The sequence below is a fragment of the Impatiens glandulifera genome, chromosome 1, assembly GCF_907164915.1.
Source record: "Impatiens glandulifera chromosome 1, dImpGla2.1, whole genome shotgun sequence".
NCBI lineage: Eukaryota > Viridiplantae > Streptophyta > Magnoliopsida > Ericales > Balsaminaceae > Impatiens > Impatiens glandulifera.
In genome coordinates, this window is record NC_061862.1 from 127,600,238 (window position 1) to 127,622,113 (window position 21,876).

Consider the following 21,876-nt stretch of genomic DNA (forward strand, 5'->3'; position numbering starts at 1 on the left):
AATCATGCTTGTGTCCATTTTGATAATGAAACATGCGCCTCATTTTTTGTGAGAGGGTCTAGAATTGATCTGATCAATTCATTAATAACGACCACATTTCTCACTAACATAGGTAAAGAGTCATTAAAAGCGATGTACTTATCCTCGTCAAAATATTTATTATTTCATTATAAGATTAATCCTTCAGAATAATCATACAAGTCAATACAATTAGGTTGTCCTATTGAACATAGTTCTTGGGATCTCTAGTTTACATATGTTGAGTTTTTCTTCATTCTAACTTATAGTAGACATATGTCTTAAAAGACTTTCAAACTAATTCTCTATTCAATAATTTGGTTGGTAGATCTGCAATGTTATCTTTGATTTTTTAATATTAGAAACTATCATGACCCACACATCCATGACCTCCATTTTAACTTAAGGAGTGTTAAGTGAGACACAAATTTATGATATTTAGTCTTTTAAGAATTACATTTTCAACTTGAGCTACCTTAGTGTGTTACAATATTATCTTTGACTTGACATAGTGAACTGTGAGAACTCTATTAGAGAGTATAGTATAATGATATTATGTCTAAGATGTGCATGAGTAGACTTAATATTGACTTTAAACTTGTCCAATTTCAAATTTCTATTACAATAATTATAAATCTTTTTGTACATACTTATAAAATCTTGAAATACATCTTCTAATGAAAACATAATTATTTGTACATGCTTTATCATTTAAACAATTTTATTTTTGTGAAAGTATATATAATGCTTCACTTGCTAACTAGTAGACAAAATGTAATTGAAGTATTCATTTAAACGATTATAAATTTTCTTAAAAATATTTTACTTTTCAACACATGTCAAAAATTTATAAATTTAGATTTATTGTTAATCTATCGATCATAATTTTATTAGAAGATTTTCACACATATAGTTTCACTTTCAAGTGCAACATATTCACTTGTAGATTAAAGTATTCAATATTTAATAATATCAATATATCTTTTGATAACAAAATGATATCTCGTGTACTATAACTCTTTTTTTTAGTGAATGTAATCATTTTTTATTATAATTCTCAATGATAAAAACAGCATATACAAAAAGATACATAATTAAATAACCACTCTATTACCTTTAAGATACCTATATATATATATATATATATATATATATAATAATGCTTAATTTGAATTTATCGGGTCGAGAGCTATAATTAATTTGGATATATATATATATATGTGAGAATAAATGGATACTTAGGTTGCATCGTAGGTTGACCCGCCCATAAATTTGAAACGGTTAAAAATAATATTAAAAATACTATATGTATGTTTCGAGTTTGTAACCTAATAAAACAAATATAACTCTTTAACCAACTAAACTAATAATACTTTATATTTTAAATTCTACACAAAATTTGATGAACGCGTGACATTCATAACAATATAATATATATAATAATAATGCTTAATTTGAATTTGTCGGTTCGAGAGTTGTGGTTAATTTATATATATATATATATATATATATATATGAGAGTAAATGGATACTTGGGTCAGATCGTGGGTTGACCCGCCCATAAATTTGAAATGGTTACAAATAAAATTTAAAATGATATATGTATGTTTCGAACTTGTAACCTAAAAAAATACAACCCATTAACCAACTAAGCTAATTAGACTTTATATTTTAAATTCTACACAAAATTTGATGAACGCTTGACATTCATAATAATATATATATATATATATATATATATTATAATGCTTATTTTGAATTTTTCGGGATCGAGAACTGTGATTAATTTGGATATATATGTGAGAATAAATGGATACTTGGGTCGGATCGTGGGTTGTCCTGCCCATAAACTTGAAAAGGTTAAAAATAAAATTAAAAATGCTATATATATTTGTTTTGAACTTGTATCCTAATAAAACAAATATAACTCTTTAACCAACTAAACTAATAAGATTTTATATTTTAAATTTTACTCAAAATTTGATGAATGCGTGACATTCATAACAATATATATATATAATAATGCTTAATTTGAATTTGTCGGGTCAAGAGCTGTGGCTAATTTGGATATATATGTGAGAATAAATGAATACTTGGATCAAATCGTGGGTTGCCCGCCCATAAACTTGAAACGGTTAAAAATAAAAATAAAAATGTTATATGTATATTTCGAACTTGTAATCTAACAAAACAAGAATAACCCTTTAACCAACTAAATTAATAAGATTTTATATTTTAAATTATACACAAAATTTGATGAACGCGTGATATTCATAACAATATAATCTATTATTATATATATAATAATATTTAATTTTAATTTGTCGAGTTGAGAGTTGTAGTTAATTTGGATATATATTTGAGAGTAAATAGATACTTAGGTCAGATCGTTGGTTGATCCGCCCATAAACTTAAATGGTTAAAAATAAAATTAAAAATGTTATATATATAGAATGTTGGGAATGTTGGGACGCACATAGAAATTATAAAAAAAATGTAAATTCAACAATAAAAAAATTACAATACTTTTAAAATATGTACTCAATGTGTCTTATACACAAAATTATAAAATTATTTCAACAATCATAAGTGGTCTATCGATTAAATTGTTAACATTTCATACTTAAGATCAGAGTTCGAATCCTTCTAAAATTAATTATTATATGTGGGTGCCCGATCATTGATAGATGAAGCAGAAACAAAAATGTCGGTTTGAGTTACACAAATATTGGTGAGAAAATTTAAGATCCATCCACGGAGGGTGATTTAGAGCATATCGAATCATGAGAATGTGTGCTTAAGTAAAACAAACATTGGTGAGAAAATTTAAATGTTCGTCAACGGGGGTGATTCAGGGCTTAAGATCATACCGAAAGGTATAATAGAATGTTTAAGAATGCATCCATGAAGACCGCAAAAATCTTCCATGGAGGGTGAGCAAAAAGCATAGTCGAATGTTTAAGTATGGCGGGAATTGAGAATAGTTTGGGTTAATAATACATCATTGAAAGATAATTTAGATGATATATATGGATGCAAGATATTTAAATAATATATTTTTTTAGTATTAAATTATTAATTATATATATATACAAAAATTCATAAAATATAATAAATATTTATTATTTTAATTTATAATGTTCTTATATATATATTTTAAAAAATATATAAATTAGAAAAGAAATTTAACTAAATACGTTAAGTGTTAAGTTTTTAAAGTGATCGATTTTTTTTTATTATTATTATAAAAATAAAATAAAACATTATATACTAAATAATATTTTAGATTTGAGAAAAAAATAAAAAATTAAAAAACAAAAATATCAATATATATATATATATATATATATATATATATATATATATATATATATATATATATATATATATATATATATAATATTATTTACTAAAAACACTAATATAAAAAAAATAAAAAAAATGTTTGTTAAAATAAATTTGAAATGTTTTTCAAACTTTATATACTTAACCAATTTGAAAATATAAATAAACATTAAATTTGGATTAAATTTAATTTATTTTTTCAAATGAAAAACAATTCAAATATTATTTTTATTTAAAATATTTATATATAAATAATATTTTGTTTATATTTTTAATCGTACGTGATCCATGCTAGCGGACTTAAATCCACTTAAAATTATAGTAGGATCATTTTTCATACCATTATTATGAAACTTGTTATAACTTTAAAATTTTAATATTATATATTGCATAAAATATTTTTGAAAAGATATTTGTTCTCCAGATTTATGTGAAAATAATGTAAAAGAAAATAGCGTAATAGGATAAAAAAGAGGCTTATCTCGGAGCAGACAGAATGTACGTCGAAACTCGATAACTCAAATGCACGTTTCATGAGATAATCAGGCTATCATTCATATCACCTACAACCCTGTATTCCACGAGAAAATGAAATATATAGAAGTCAACTTTCTGTTCTAAAGAAAAAGAAGGTCTTATCTCCACAAGACATGTTTGTACTAGAAAAGAACTTGCTTATGTATTTAGGAAGGCTATACCAAAAAGAAAAGTAAAGGTATATGTGAGAAGTAAGGCATATTTGCTTCAGTTTGAGGGAGAGTGTTTAAGGAATGTATATTATATATATATATATATATATTGGTAAGAGTCCTTAGAAGTTAAATTAGTTGAGAATCATGGAGATTAGCTTAGAATTGGGGACGCCATAAAATCAAGCATTACGATCATTTTTTTTTTAATTTTAGTATTGTCACCGAGGATAGTGTAGTGTGTAAAAGGAACTCCTACATATACTTGGTCTGCTACGAACCAAATCACCTATGGTGAGTTAATGCGAAACAGGACATGCTCCGTAAGAGTCCAACTCCGCTCCTATTACAAAACGAACTCTACCTTGAGAAAGTCTTAGACGAGAATTCTCAATCGGTGATTATTTTCACTCATTCATAATTCATCATACTTAAAGTCAAAGTCACGACATGGGAGCGTAACACTCTTTTTATTTTCTTATCTCATTAAATTAAGAGTTAGAGTGGCGTGGGACCAAATCTAATAAGGCCCAACTAACCCCTTGTCTTTTGTGTCCACTCTAATCATATAGTAACCATTCACCCATAAATGTACTATGTAACTACTACTTAGTACCTCAAAGTTGTCCTAGTCTCCCTTTCTGTTTTCGTACTTTCCATTGCTTTGTTTCCTCCTTCGTAACAACTTTTATGTAAGAATAGGCGCTTAGGATTTTTTGCTAGGTACGGAAAGAGAGGGATTTGAACCCTTGTAAAAGCCTACATAAAAGTTCCAATTCTACTCCTTGAACCACTCGACCATCTCTCCTACATATTCGTTTCTTGATTTTGAACCTTCAAATTTGAATGATCGAATTGAACACCAACTACAAAATTATAAATAATATATTTTTTTTTGTTATGTTGTATGTCTTTGTTAAGTTTCGTCATTTTAACTTTTGTATGGAACATATATTTATCTAACAATATATTCATATTTTCTTTTTCATAATATACACAATAGTAATTTGTGTTATTATTAATAATATTTGCTGATACTTTGTGTAATTTCAATTAAGAGTTTTTTGAATCAAAATATTGGCACATAAAATATTGGATCATATATCACATGATTTATATACAAGAGATTAAAATATTTATTCATATATAAATCATTCATCAAATAATCTTTACATTAGAAACTAAAATGATTAATCAATTAAAACATTTATTTCATCACATGAAATGTTTATACCGCATCTTTGATTAAATCAAACATGACCATGACATTTGATTTCAAACAAACCAAATCAATTGAACACACATGTTTAATTACTTTATTTCTTAGTAAATCAATTAAGCCTTGATAGGATCAAACAAAACCATTTTTTTTACAATATGTTATATTTGTCTTTTGAATCCACAATATTAATTATAGTTAAAACTTGATTCAATGTGTTTCAGTTGTAAGCTCTCCAGGGTAACATCTTCCACCGATAAGAAACATAGTCAACAATTCATATTGTTTCTTGCTTCTACTTATTAAAGCAAACAAATCAAACAACCACTCAATATATACATGGAGAATTATATTAAGCATACATGTATACATGCACATGTATTTAGCTATTGCATGGTTAATTTTGATTAAAATAGAAACATAGTTATTTTAGTCTAATTAATTAAATTATTATACAAATTAATTATTATATATGACAACTAATGTTGTAGAAATTATAACTGAATTTTCTAATTTATTTTCTATTCTAATTAAATTTCATTATCATATTAACGATATTGCCCCCTTTTATATTAATAGTGTTATTCAACAATAACTAATCACCACATCTTTTGAATTATTTAAAAAATTCCGCTTCATCCTTTAGAAAATATTCATCAACTATTTTGTAACATCTATTTTTTTTTGAAATATTAAAGAAAGATTTTTTTTATAGCGTGAGCTTACTAGTATAGCGCACTAAATATGTTTTAAAATGGTATGTATTTTGTCTTAAAATTATAGAAAATATATAAAAGTATTATGTTATAAAAAAAAATCGTATCGGTTAGACTGGCACGTCTAACTACATATTTGTTAGACTAACACGTCTAACTACGTATCTGTTAGATTGACACGTCTAACTACGCATCTGTTAGACTGACAAGTCTAACTACGTATCTGTTAGACTGGCACGTCTAACTACTTGTCTGTTAGACTGGTCTGTCTAACTACATATCTGTTAGACTAGCACGTCTAACTACATAACACGTCTAATTAGCCTGCTTAAACCACGTCTAAGTTAGCCAAATCTGATGCACTTGCATAGAAACAATTAGACGAATTGGCTTCGTTCATTCAATTTTTAATCATAGTTATGTTTTACTCATACATCATCATAATAACGTTAATCAAATTAAATTTGACCCAATAATTTCCCCCTTTTTGATGATGTTAAAACTTAGTTAACCGATTAAAACAGTTATATGTATAATCAATGAATCAGCACAACAATATGAGCAAAAGATCATGTATTCATATGTTCAAAATATTAAGAGATACATAGCATGATCGATAAATTAAAAATTTTCAAAAACAACAAAAGAAGAAAATTTTCAAAAACAACAAAAGATGAAAATTTTCAAAAACAACATTCTTTCCCCCTAAGTTTAAGGCCATATCTATTCTTTTCCCCCTTTTTAACATCATCGGGAGGGAAGATTTCTACTGATCTCTTTCAGCTAGAAAGATCTCCCGATTTCTTTTCTTGAACTTAAGCCTCCTGGCTTGGATAATGTAGTTAAGAACCTTTTGATAGTTCAAGACCCTCGAATATTTGATAAGAATCCCAGGTCCCCGACACTAGAAATGAAAGAAGGAAGGAACATGTTGAGCGGAGCAACATATCCAGGGGACCTCCTTTCAAACATTCCCACCAGGTTGTGGAAAATGACTCTCGACCAATTGATTGATGTCCCCTTAGTGATAGAAATTATTATCTCGAAGACCATCTTCGAGTAAGAGTTAGAACATCCATTGGCCAAGAGGGATCGGGAAATGATGTTGTTGAGTAAAAAAAATCAACTTTCAGGGAGGACTATAGTCCGGAGTTGTTGACAGGAACCAGAGTTCCATCATGAAGTGTGTCGGAGAAGACAAGTCCCATCTCGGATAGGACTTCTTCTGAAGACGTTGGGAACTCGGATAGCCCCTCGGTCGGATGGTTGAAGAACCAAGCAAACGATCCTTCAGTAAAATAATCAATGTCGTCGAAGATCTTTGCTATGATGATTCTACCGTCGTATAGCCCAACATTTTTGAAAAATTTACAAATCTCTGGTTCATGAATGATTACGGGAGCCTTGAGAAAATTTTCAAGACCTGAAGCTTTGAGCGATTCGAACATAGCTACCATAGTAGGAATTTCCATCCTTGACACAGAGTTGAAGTCGATTTGAAGGGTGGACGGCACAATGGAACCCATTTTGAAATGAAAATGCGAGGGTTTCTTGAGAAATACTAAGAGGCGCACGAAGAACTCTGAAAAGAGAAATGAGGAATTGCAGAAAGGAGATACTCAACCCTTTGAATATGACCATTTCTTTTATAAATGAATGCTGACGTATGACCATTAATGCAATGATTATATGAACCATCAAAGATTAAAGAATGTATGTTACCAAGAGACGCATCATTTAGGATAAGCAACATTTAAGACCATAATCATCAAAATTGTCATTAATATCATGCGTGTAGAATAAAGTCATCAGAACTTTTAGTCATTCTTTTAACGTTGAGAGACACGTGTCTTCATGTCTTTGAAGAAGTGACTATTTAATTTTGGCGGGAATAGTACATAGATAGCTACCATAATAGTGGACAGCTGTCCCAACTAGCTTGAAGATGAGCAGTCTAAGTACACACATAGTTAGACGTTTAACTTACTTTTCACACTATATGCCTCTAATCTGGATAGACGTCTATTAGACGCATGAGTCTATTATAGACGACCAAAAGTCTATTAGACTCCGGACGTCTACTTACGCATAAACACCACGTGCTAGACGTGTTTGGTTAGACAATAGTGTCTAACTACGCTAGTCCTACAGACGTCTAAATGTCTGATAGACTTTGACGTCTAACTGCGCAGGTTGTCAACCAACACATTTATACAAACAGAAGATTAGACTGCTTAAGAAAATCTGCGTCTAAGTAGATATGCTTCTTAGACTACTGATCCATTTACATATTGAGACCTCTGTCTACATGTCTGTCTAGTTACATTTGAGAAACATGTTCCCCCTCAATGTATGCATGATCAGTTCAAATAAATCAGTCAAGATCAACAAGCCCTAGAATATTTCTAAAGTGAAAAAACTTAGTCTCGGGTAGTGGCTTCGTGAGGATGTCTGCCGTTTGTTGATCTGTTGGGACATATTCAAGGCGAATATGCTTCTAACTAACATGCTCTCAAATGAAATGATGTCGAATTTCGACGTGCTTTGTTCGAGATTGCAAAACTAGATTATAGGTGATTGCAATTGCACTTGTGTTATCGCAGAAAATCAGAGATTCTTCTACTTTAATTCCATAGTTCCACAGTTTCTGTTGGATCCATAAGAGCTGAGAATAACAACTTCCTGCTGCAAGATACTCGGTTTCAACTGTAGGCATGGCGACTGACGTCTCCTTCTTATTGAACCAAGAGATCAAACGATCACCAAGAAAATGGCAAGTTCCACTAGTGTTTTTTCGATCAATCTTGCAACTTGCATAATCTACATCTGAGTAACTTGTTAAATTGAAACTATAATTCTTTGGATACCACAGTCCCACATTTTGAGTCCCCTTTAGATATTTCAAAATACGCTTAGCAGCAGTGAGATGAGAAAGTTTAGGATTAGCCTCTAATCTTCCATAGACACCGACAACAAACTGATTGTCGGGTGGGCTAGCAATAAAGTAGAGTAAAGAGCTGATAAGCCCTCTATAGGAAGTGATGTCAACGCTTTGTCCACCTTCATCTTTATCTAGCTTGCTAGAGGAAATCATTGGAGTGGCAGCAGCAGATCAACTCTCCATTCCAAACTTCTTTATCAAGTCCTTGGTATATTTGGCTTGGTTGATGAGGGTCCCTGTTTCAAGTTGACGAACTTGAAGACCAAGGAAGAAGGTTAATTTTCCCATCATGCTTATCTCAAATTTGTCCTGCATCAGCTTGGCAAATTTCTCACATAATTTGGGGTTAGTTGATCCAAGTATGATATCATCATCATATACTTCAATAAATAGAATATGAGAATCTTTAACAAATCTAAACAATGTTTTGTCTACTAACCCAATAACAAAATCACGATCAAACAAAAACTTAGTCAACGTATCATACCAAACTCTTGGAGCTTGTTTTAAACTATATAGAGCTTTGTGTAGTTTAAAAACATAGTTTGGTAAGGTATGATCAAGAAAACCAAGAAGTTGCTCAACATACACATCTTCATTTAGCTTACCATTGAAAATTGCACTTTTTACATCCATTTAAAAAACTTTGAAATTCTTAAAATATGCATAAGTTAGGAAGATTCTGATTGCTTCAAGTCTTACCACAGGTGCAAATGACTCATACAAGTCAATGCCTTTCTCATGTCTATACCCTTGAGCAACCAACCAGGCTTTGTTTCATACGACTAAACCATCTTCACTAAGCTTGTTTTGAAAGACCCATCTAGTTCCAATAACCAATTGATCAGTCGGTCTTAGAGTCAAATACCACACTTCATTTCTCACAAATTAGTTTAACTCCTCTTGCATGACATTAATCCAATTTGGATCAAGTACCGCTTCACCAATTTTCTTAGGCTCAATTTGAGAAATAAAGGAAGAGTTAGCCATCTCATCCAACAATTGACGTCTTGTCCTACGAGGAGAATTAGGATTACCAATTATCAATTTAGGTGGATGATCTCTATTCCATTTGAAGTTTGATCTAAAAGGATTAGACGTTAGATTAGTTGGCTTCGCGACGTCCGAACTCTCAACAACCTGTTGAACTGGAGTTTGGACGTCTAATTGATTCTCAACCGGATCAACCACTTGATCAGACGGATAATCCCTTTGAACAGGAGCTTCATCCTCACTATCAGATTCAAGACATGCCGCTTCTAATCTGTTAGCAAGGTCAATGGTATCAATGGAATTATTTTCAACAGATTCATCACAAACAACATGGAAGGATTCCTCAATAGTGTGTGTACGATTGTTGTATACTCTGAAAGCATTACTAACTGATGAGTAACCTAGCATGATTCCAGTATCTGCTTTAGCATCAAAAGAGGTTAAATATTCTTTCCCATTGTTATGAATAAAACACTTACACCCGAGTACTTTAAAGTAATAAACTGTAGGGATTCTTCCATAAAACAGTTCATAAGGTGTCTTGTCAAACGTTTATTAATTATTAACCGATTTTGTGTATAGTATGTTGTGTTTATGGATTCTGCCCAAAACTTCTGAGGAACACCTGAGTCGGCAAGCATCGATCTCGCTGCTTCCTTCAGTGTCCTGACTATTCTCTCAGCAATACCATTTTGTTGTGGATTTCAAGCACTATACAACTCGTGTCTAATACCAGACTCCTCGAGATAGGAAGTTAAGCGTCTATTGGTGAATTCGGTTCCCCGATCACTTCTGATCCGAATAATTCTTAAGGATTTTTGGATTTGAATTCTTCTAAGGAATTTAATCAAATTCTCAGCAGTCTGATCCTTAGAAGGCAAAAGTACAACCCATGTAAATCGTGAAATATCATCCATAACGACTAGGGTAAATCTCATTCCTGCCAAGCTCTTTACAGGAATTGAACCAAACAAATCCATGTGTAAAAGTTCCAAGCACCGGTTGGATTGAGATTTCCCTTTACTTTTGAACGATGATTTGCTCTACTTACCTAACTGGCCAGCAGGACAGACCTTTTCCTTTAAAAACTTCAAGTTTGGTAAACCAAGAACCAAGTTATGCGAACAGATGTTGTTAATGGTTTTAAAATTAAGATGAATCAATCTCTTATACCACAACCAGTTTTGATTAGTTTTGGTAATCATGCATATGGGATTAGATATTTCAGATTTCCAATTCATTTTTTAAGAATTTCCTACCATACTTCTGGTCAATAAAACATTACATTGTTGATCCTTAACTATGCATGCATGAGTTTGAAAATCAACAGAAAATACATTATCACATAATTGACTAATACTAATAAGATTATAACACAAGTTTTCAACAAGTAGCACGTTGTTGATGGTTAGATTATCATGGATAATCTTACCCTTACTCATGGTCTTACCCTTGCAGTTATCTCCGAAAGTGATCTTAGGACCTAAGCATTTTGTTATATCAGTTAGAAGTCGTCTTTCTCCAGTCATGTGTCTAGAACATCCACTGTCTAGATACCAAACTGAATCCTCTAGACAGTCAACCTACACAAAAGCATATTTACAAACTTTTTGGTACTCACATTCACTTGGGTCCTCGATCAATCAGTCCCTTGGGAATCCATATTTAAGTTATTATGACGGACTTCCCTTTTGTGTAGTAATAATTGCATATGATTTTGACTTAGCAGACGCTTTTCTGCTAGCCACTGATCCCTTAACTTTAGAGGATGGTTTTTTATTTAAAACTCCTTGACTTCTTGTCAGGTTTTAATTTGTCAGACTTACTAGCTGCCTTCTTTTTAGGTTTTAACGAGCTGACAGTTGGTGGAATATGAATAATTTCATCCTTTAAAGTTAGCTCATCACAGCTTGAATCAGTTTCAGTATTAGTTAAACTCCCTCTAACAAAGTTTATAGGCTTAAATTTGTATGTTAATAAGTTTAGATTTTTATGGAACTTGTCCGAGTCATTATTGTCATATCCTAAACCGGATTTACATCCGGCATGCATTAGCATAATAATTTGTTGTTTGACAGCCTCTCCAAACTTCATTCAGGAACTTACCACATATGTCAAACATTGGTTTTCAGAAAATAAAGTTTGAACTTTTTCTTTGAGAATCTTATTCTCAGATGAGAGCTCATCTACTTTATTTTTAAAAAGTTTTGGTTCAGAAAATTGGGATGAATAAGAGTTATTAGATTCATATTTTAATTTCATTTCATTGAATGAGTCTGATAACTTCTTGTACTCACTGACCATGTCATTGAGTGTAGTAGTTAGTTCATTTCTTGTAAAACCTTACGAGTAAGAGTCTAGTACCTTTGATTTGTCGTCTACCATCAGGCATGTAACAACTTCATTATCGCTTTCGCTAGATGGGTCTTCTGAATCGCTATCGCCCCATTTGGACTTGTTTTCATCACATACAAGAGCCTTTTGCTCAGTTAGGTTTTTCTTTGTTTGAACATTATAGCCATAGATTTGGATAAGCTTCTCCCATATTTCTTTAGCAAAGGAGCATGACTTGATCTTGCTGAACACATCCATATTGAACGACTTGTATAAGATGTCTTTGGCAATATTGTCTAAGTTGTTCATCATCTTTTCTTCAATCGTCCATTCACATCTTGGCTTTTCAATTTTTATAGGACCATTAGAGATGACATACAACATGGCATAATCGAGTGCAGCCAAATGCGCTTGCATCCTTATCTTCCAGCATTCATAGTTTTCTTTCAGGAACATGGGAATTTGGTTACCTCCAGACATGATTCGAGTTCTTGTTTCTTGAGAATAGAAAGCAAGGCGCTGATACCAATTAATGGGATCAGTGTAATCAATAGAGATGGGGGTCTGAGTATTGATAATAACTTCAGATAAACGAATTGATAGAAATCCTGTTAGGGATTAATATCACTTTCTATTTTTCGCAAACCTTCACAAACACTATAATACGATTCAAGTGCAGAACTGTTTATTTGGGTTTGAAGTTTTGAACCAATGAATAATGAAAGACAGAAGGTAAAGAACACAACAAGTTGTTTATGGATGTTCAAAGTTAACTCTCCTACGTCACCCCTTCTTCCAACAACCTAAAGGATTTCACTAAACTTTTTTAAATCAAATACAACTTACTGAATAGTTAACACTCTGTTGAACAGAACACACTCTATTCAACTTACAATATGATCAATAATATCTCTCAACTAGACAGTGTTTTTGATTCTCTCTCTTGAACTTAGAAAATGATGTACAATTAGTAAGTGTAAGAGCAACATGAGTAAGAAGAATTCAATTCAATAACTGGTAGACCGTTAGATTCGTTCGTTGTCCTTGAGCATCTATTTGTAGAGGAAGGACACCAACGGTCGAATCTTCTTCATGGACACATGACACGCGTCCATAGGATGGCCGCCTAAAGGACAAAGTACAATAGACTCTGTACTCATGGAACGTGATCGTACTAAACGGTAGTGCGCCGGATATCCTTCTGCAACTGTCCTGTACTGAACAAGTAGTGGGAGGAATCTTCGCATACGTGGCATTCATTCCTTGGATGAAAATAGTTGGCGTACTGGTCTGCAAGTGAAAGTGGAGCAGGAGTAGATTACAGCTAGTTGATCGTGGGTAGACGTATGCTAACTTCAAACGACTGCTAAAGCGAGGCATTAGATGTGCTCCATTAGGCTGCCAAGTCTAAGGAAGTTAGACGCCAACGTCTAACAACGAGTTCCATTAGACTACCACGTCTAATGGATTAGCCTGCAACGATTAACTTTGCATCCCATTAGACTACTACGTCTAATGGAGTTAGACTGCATCGTCTAACTACATATCACTTCAGACTAATCTGAAGGAGTTAGACGCCAACGTCTAACTACATATCTATTAGACTGGCACGTCTAACTATGTGTCAGTTAGACTGACACGTCTAACTACGTATTTGTTAGACTGACACGTCTAACTACATATCTGTTAGACTGACACATCTAACTACGTATCTGTTAGACTGGCACGTCTAACTACGTCTCTTATATACTGGCACGTCTAACTACGTATCTGTTAGACTGGCACGTCTAACTACATATCTATTAGACTAGCATATCTAACTACATATCTATTAGACTGACACGTCTAACTACGTAACACGTCTAAGTAGTCTGATTAGACCACGTCTAAGTTAGCCAAATTTGATGCACCTGCATAGAAACAATTAGACGACTTAGTTTCGTTCATTCAATTTTTAATCATGGTTAAGTTTTACTCATACATCATCCAAATAACGTTAATCAAATTAAATCTAACCCAACAAAAGAAATTGAGCTATTTGCGATAGATGAGTATACGATATTCCGAAGTTACAAATCTAAACGACTTTAAATGAGATAAATAGATTTGTTTGATTATTTGTAATATGCCATGAGACTTTTATTTTGTTTAGAATGAAGAAAATGAACTATGTCTATTTTTTTCCATTTAAGGGTTTTTAATAAAATGGAAAACAATCCGTTTATTTAAAAAAAATAATTTGATGTGTTACATAAATTGGGAATTAAAATGATATATACTAGTTTTATATACATCAAAAACAGCCAAATACTAACTTTACAAGTTTAGATCACCCACAATGAAAATGCCCTAGTTGAAGCACTTGAATGGCCAACAATGGCGGATCTCTCTCCCCTAGGTATAAGAATTCTAACGCAACCGACCTTAATCGGTTTGGTTGAGTATTAGAGGCGGATTTTAATTTTGGTCCCTTTGTCTTCTTAATTTTCAAAGGGAAAATTCGTCTTATTGGCTCAAGTAAATTTGATTAAGTTTTCAAGAATTATTGTACTTTGATCTTCAACTTGATTCAAATAGTTTTGAATTTTATGGTCTTGATCAAAAGTTTGTGAATTTTGAAAAACAATTAAAAACACGAAGTCTTTCGTTGATGAAGCTCTACCGCGTGCCGTAGGTGAAGGCTCCAACCAACCTTCAAGTGATTCGCATACCGAAATTTTAGATAAGGTATAAGGTATGAATATAAAATATTAAGATATACCGTATCGACCCACCCTAAATATAACTTATTAAGTAAGTATTAAAATACTTTATATTTTTAAAATATATATACAAATTATATATTAACAATCACTTCTCTCTAAATAATACAAATATTATTTAAAAACACTACGCCTAAACACGAATTTGCAATAATTTTGGGTGAGTTTTAAGAAAGTTAATTAGTCAAATTGAAATATCAATTAAATATAATAAATAAATAAACAAATCCCCAAAGCCATGCAACCTTCCACATGAGTAAAGAGATTCTTCAGCCAGATGTTTGTGACATGCAGATACAACAAACAAAATTCGGAATATTAACAGTTAATGTCATCAGGTGGCTATGTTTTGCCGAGACAAGTCGGCAAGTCGCCACATCCCCATTTTAACATGCAAACCAAACACACCAGCGGCCAGACGTCCCATCTCCACTTATTATAAAAAGGACATTCTCGGCCCTAAAAAGATCACACCAACATATCTCCATTTCCCAGTACTCAAGAGAAGCTAGCTAGCCATGGCTAAAGGAAATACTCTATTAGCTTTCATCTGTGTCTTTGCATGCATCTCTCTCCTAGCCTCGGCTACCGATGAAAGAAGGCAAAGCCGGTTGACTCAGGCCCAGCAATGTCGTATCCAACGGCTCACAGCTTCCCAACCTTCACAGAGGATCGATAACGAAGGTGGTTCGATCGAAATGTGGGAACAGAAGGACGATATGTTCCAATGCGCCGGCGTAGCAGCTTTTCGTTACACCGTAAAAGCTAACGGACTCTCTCTTCCTCACTACCACCCATCTCCCCGCCTACTCTTCATTGAAAAAGGTAACAGAAATTATAAACCTTATATATAATATATATATTATGGATGATGTTATTTTCTGAAAAAACAGGTGAGGGTTTGATCAGCATTAATTTCCCGGGATGCCCTGAGACTTTCGAGTCGGAATCTGAGTCGATGTTCATGGGTAGACAGAGCAGTGACGAAAAGTCGGAGGGTCGTGAAGGAAGAGACTCGCACCAAAAGGTTCATCGTGTTCGCAAGGGAGACATCGTTGCTATTCCAAGCGGCGTGGCTTATTGGTGCTTCAACGACGGGACTCAAGATCTTGTAGCCGTCGCAGTAAACGATCTTAACCAAAACGTAAACCAGCTCGACCAGCAGTTCAGAGTAAGTATATCATATCTTCTTTTGAGAATAAAAAAAAAATTCGTCAAGTTTTTATTAGTGGAATGACTTAATTTCTGTTTCTAGTCGTTCTATATGGCCGGTGGAATGCCAAAACAACAACGACAAACTAGATTTACTGCTCATGAAGCTGAAAAGAAAGAATACTTCGAGAATATTCTAGAACATTTCGACACGGAGTTGATGGCCGAAGCCCTAGAGATGCCTGTGGAGCTCATGCGAAAGATCCAACAAGGAGAGCAATCGAAGAAGGGATTCATCGTTACTGTTCGCGAGGGCATGCGCATGATCAAGCCAGACGAGAGGGAACAACAAAACGGCTTGGAAGAGTCTTCATGGTGTAGCATGAAGATCCGACACAACTTGGAATCTCGCCAACAATCCGACGTCTACTCCCGTCAAGGAGGCCGTCTCTACGTTGTCAACCAGAACAAGCTCCCTCTTCTCCGCCTCCTCGACATGAGCGCAGAGAAGGGCGAAGTATTCCCGGTAAGTAGTACGAATAAGGCTGCCCTAGACTAAAAATAATGATTATGTTGACCTAAACGAGCTGCGAAGGAAAAGGCCGGCTCTGTATGTAATATTCATTTTTGTCTCCAAAAATACATCATGAATCCACAATTTTATGTATTCAGAACGCAATGTATAGCCCAAGTTGGAATATGAACGGACACTCCGTGGTATACGTGACAAAGGGAGAGGCCGAGGTACGCATTGTGGACCAGAGCGGACAAGCAATAATGAACGAACGCGTGCGCGAAGGAGACATGTTTGTCTGCCCTCAATTCTTCGTGGTTACAAGTCAGGCTGGAAAGGAAGGATTCGAGTGGGTGGCATTCAAGACAACTAGCTCTCCGATGAAGAGTCCCTTGGCTGGTTACACTTCGGTGATGAGGGCTATGCCTCTTCAAGTAATTGTTAACTCCTACCAAGTGTCTACTAGCCAGGCTAAAGATCTCAAGTATAATACTGGCCGACAGACCATGTTTCTCAAACCTAAGGCTTGAATCTCTTCTTAAACATGTGTTTGTGGATGTAACTAGTGTGTGTATGAGCTAGTATGTAGCAATAGCTAATAAGCAGCGTTTACAATGCTTTTGTTTTTTGTTTTTTTCAAAAGGATGAATAAAATATGTCATGATGAGCTTGATATTATATATTATGTGTATGCCCCTTTCTTTTCCTTTTTTGTAATGGGTTAGGAGTTTCCAACTTCTATAACATATTACTTTATGGTCACAAAATTAGAAGAAAATACTACATATTATATATAGTATCATAATCCTAACCACATTTTTTCAATCAAAATATTAGTTAGTACCCATTCAGAAATATGGAGTCAAAATATTCTTGGTAGACACCAAGAGTTTATTAGTATCATTACAAAAACTAGCATTTAGCCCGTGCATTTGCACGATTAATAATATTAAAAACCGTGAAAAAAATACGGATAATATTTTTAATTTTATTTTTAACCGTTTTAAGTTTATGCGTTGGTCAACCCACAATCCGACCCAAGTATCTATTTACTCAACATCATTCATTATATATATATATATATTAGTTAGTTAAAAAATTGAATTTATATTAATGTTAAAACGTCCCGCGTTCATCAAATTTGGTGTTAAATTTAAAATATAAAGTCTTAGTAGCCTAGTTGGTTAAGAGTTGTACTTATTTTGTTAAGTTGCAAGTTCGAAACATACCTCTAGCATTTTTAATTTTATTTTTAACCGTTTTAAATTTAAAGTCGGGTCAACCCACAATCCGACCCAGGTATCCAAATTAACCACAACTCTCGACCCGGCAATCCGGACATTTTAAAAATTAAGCATCATTATATATATATAGATTAATTAGTTAAAAAGTTGAACATATATTAATATTAAAACGTCCTGCATTTATCAAATTTGGTGTTGAATTTAAAATATAAAGTTTTTGTAGCCTAGTTGGTTAAAGAGTTGGACTTGTTTTTTTAGATTACAAGTTCGAAACATGCCTCTAACATTTTTAATTTTATTTTTAACCGTTTTAAATTTAAAGGCGGGTCAACCCACAATCCGACCCAAGTATCCAAATTAACCATAGCTCTCGACCTCGTAATCCGGACACTTTAAAAATTAAGCATCATCATATATATATAGATTAGTTAGTTATAAGTTGAACTTATATTAATATTAAAACGTCTCGCGTTTATCAAATTTGCTGTTGAATTTAAAATATAAAGACTTTGTAGACTAGTTGGTTAAAGAGTTGTACTTATTTGGTTAGATTGCAAGTTTGAAATATACCTCTAGCATTTTTAATTTTATTTTTAATCGTTTTAAATTTAAAAACGGGTCAACCCACAATCCGACCCAAGTATCCAAATTAACCACACCTCTCGACCCGGCAATCCGGACATTTTAAAAATTAAGCATCATTATATATATATAGATTAGTTAGTTAAAAAGTTGAACTTATATTAATATTAAAACGTCTCGCGTTTATCAAATTTGGTGTTGAATTTAGAATATAAAGTCTTTGTAGCCTAGTTGGTTAAAGAGTTGTACTTGTTTTGTTAGGTTGCAAGTTCGAAACATACCTCTAGCATTTTTAATTTTATTTTTAACCATTTTAAATTTAAAGGCGGATCATCCCATAATCCGACCCAAATATTCAAATTAATCACAACTCTCGACCCGGCAATCCAGACACTTTAAAAATTAAGCATCATTATATATATATATATATTAAGTCTATTTTATACTATTTGACTTGAATTTTAATTTATTTATAAGAACTATTAAATTATTATAAATTTAAAATACCTTAGATATATAAATTTTTAAAAAATTTAAGAAGTTCAGAAAATTTTAAATTATTTACTAATAAGATATAATCAAATATTAATATTGAATAAAATTAAAATTATTATTTCAATAATTTATTATATATTATAATGTTTAATAGAGTATATCATTGATTGAATATTTATGTGTGAAAAAATGTTGAATGGTATTTAGTTAAGATAATTTTATGTCCAGGTTAATGTATATAATGTATTGTGTAAATTTTGAATAGATAAACCATAGTTGATGTTATTTTTTAAAAAACATTAAATGTTATAGATTTTTTTTCCCGTGTTTTGTGATTAATAGATTTTATATAAATAATAAAAACATAACTGACTCGATTTTGGTAGGAGAAAAATATGAAAATTTAGGGTTGTGCAAAAAAAAAAAACCGGAAATGAAAGAATACTTCGAGAATATTCTAGAACATTTCGACACGGAGTTGATGGCCGAAGCCCTAGAGATGCCTGTGGAGGTCATGCAAAAGATCCAACAAGGAGAGCAATCGAAGAAGGGATTCATCGTTACTGTTCGCGAGGGCATGCGCATGATCAAGCCAGACGAGAGGGAACAACAAAACGGCTTGGAAGAGTCTTCATGGTGTAGCATGAAGATCCGACACAACTTGGAATCTCGCCAACAATCCGACGTCTACTCCCGTCAAGGAGGCCGTCTCTACGTTGTCAACCAGAACAAGCTCCCTCTTCTCCGCCTCCTCGACATGAGCGCAGAGAAGGGCGAAGTATTCCCGTTAAGTAGTACGAATAATGCTGCCCTAGACTAAAAATAATGATTATGTTGACCTAAACGAGCTGCGAAGGAAAAGGCCAAGGCCGGCTCTGTATGTAATATTCATTTTTGTCTCCAAAAATACATCATGAATCCACAATTTTATGTATTCAGAACGCGATGTACAGCCCAAGTTGGAATATGAACGGACACTCCGTGGTATACGTGACAAAGGGAGAGGCCGAGGTAAGCATTGTGGACCAGAGCGGACAAGCAATAATGAACGAACGCGTGCGCGAAGGAGACATGTTTGTCTGCCCTCAATTCTTCATGGTTACAAGTCAGGCTGGAAAGGAAGGATTCGAGTGGGTGGCATTCAAGACAACTAGCTCTCCGATGAAGAGTCCCTTGGCTGGTTACACTTCGGTGATGAGGGCTATGCCTCTTCAAGTAATTGTTAACTCCTACCAAGTGTCTACTAGCCAGGCTAAAGATCTCAAGTATAATACTGGCCGACAGACCATGTTTCTCAAACCTAAGGCTTGAATCTCTTCTTAAACATGTGTTTCTGGATGTAACTAGTGTGTGTATGAGCTAGTATGTAGCAATAGCTAGTAAGCAGCGTTTACTATGCTTTTGTTTTTTTTTTTTCAAAAGGATAAATAAAATGTATCATGATCAGGTAGCTTGATATTATATATTATGTGTATGTCTCCCTTTCTTTTCCTTTTTTAATGGGGTAGGAGTTTACAACTTCTATAACATATTACTTCGTGGTTACAAAATTAGAAGAAAATACTACATATTATATATATAATATCATAATCCTAACCACATTTTTTCAATCAAAATATTAGTTAGTACCCATTCAGTAATATGGAGTCAAAATATTCTTGGTAGACACCAAGAGTTTATTAGTATCAATACAAAAATTAAGTCTATTTTATACTATTTGACTTGAATTTTAATTTATTTATAAGAACTATTAAATTATTATAAATTTAAAATACCTTAGATATATAAATTTTTAAAAAATTTAAGAAGTTCAGAAAATTTTAAATTATTTACTAATAAGATATAATCAAATATTAATATTGAATAAAATTAAAATTATTATTTCAATAATTTATTATATATTATAATGTTTAATAGACTATATCATTGATAAAATATTTATGTGCGAAAAAAAGGTTGAATGGTATTTAGTTAAGATAATTTTATGTTGAGATTAATGTATATAATGTATTGTGTAAATTTTGAATAGATAAACCATAATCGATGTTATTTTTTAAAAAAACAATAAATGTGTATAACATTTGATAACATAGATTTTTTTTCCCATGTTTTGTGTATCTTTTTATATGAAATGGGAATCCTTGTATGAAAATGACTTCACGAGTATATCGGGATCTTGATTAAAGAACGAAGAGGGGAGTTAGAGACCTGAAGTATGCAACAACCGAAAACAAGAATTTTCCGAAATCCTAAGAGTTTGCATGTCATTGAATTAGCAAGATGCCTCAACACATCATGTTCGGGATTGTTATCTTTATGCCAAGTAATGCGTGGAGCAGTTTTGGAACACATGTATAATCTTTGCAACCTCGGTTTTAATGGAAATAGAGCAACACCTTATTGGGTATATACTTGCCATTCACCTTCGTTCGAATTGTCCACTAGATTTATTGACATTCCACCTAGAAAGCCCACAAACTTTATATTGCTGCAAATCCTTATCCTCTTTACGAAAAAAACATGCAATCATTCTTACACGCGTCAATTGTTTCGTACGATAGACCCATGTCTTTAATGAATTTCTTGAACTCATAATACGAATTCGGTAGTTGATTATGAATTGGCAGTATTTCCTCCTTCAATAAACTCAACAATAAATCAAATGACGTGTTTGTCCACTGACCTACATTCTTTATATGAAGAAGTTTAAGAAGAGATGAGGCTTTGGAAATTCGAGAATCTTCATACAAAGGTAGTTTCGAATCGTCCAACAATTTGTAAAACGTCTTAGCATCATCAACGAGATGCTCATTTTCACTCGGATGTTCATTATCATTGTTGACATTAGGATACAAATCAGCAATAATATCTT

At 32.7% G+C, this 21,876-nt stretch overlaps 1 protein-coding gene across 1 annotated transcript; it reads left to right on the top strand.

Moving 5' to 3' along the window:
- Positions 1-15,535: 15,535 nt before the first annotated feature.
- Positions 15,536-17,238, top strand: LOC124942831 (11S globulin seed storage protein 2-like). The gene is made up of 4 exons (XM_047483398.1): positions 15,536-15,842; positions 15,911-16,188; positions 16,273-16,695; positions 16,842-17,238. The coding sequence occupies exons 1-4, from the start codon at positions 15,536-15,538 to the stop codon at positions 17,211-17,213; spliced, it is 1,380 nt and encodes a 459-aa protein (XP_047339354.1). The 3' UTR covers positions 17,214-17,238.
- The last annotated feature ends 4,638 nt before the right edge of the window (positions 17,239-21,876 follow it).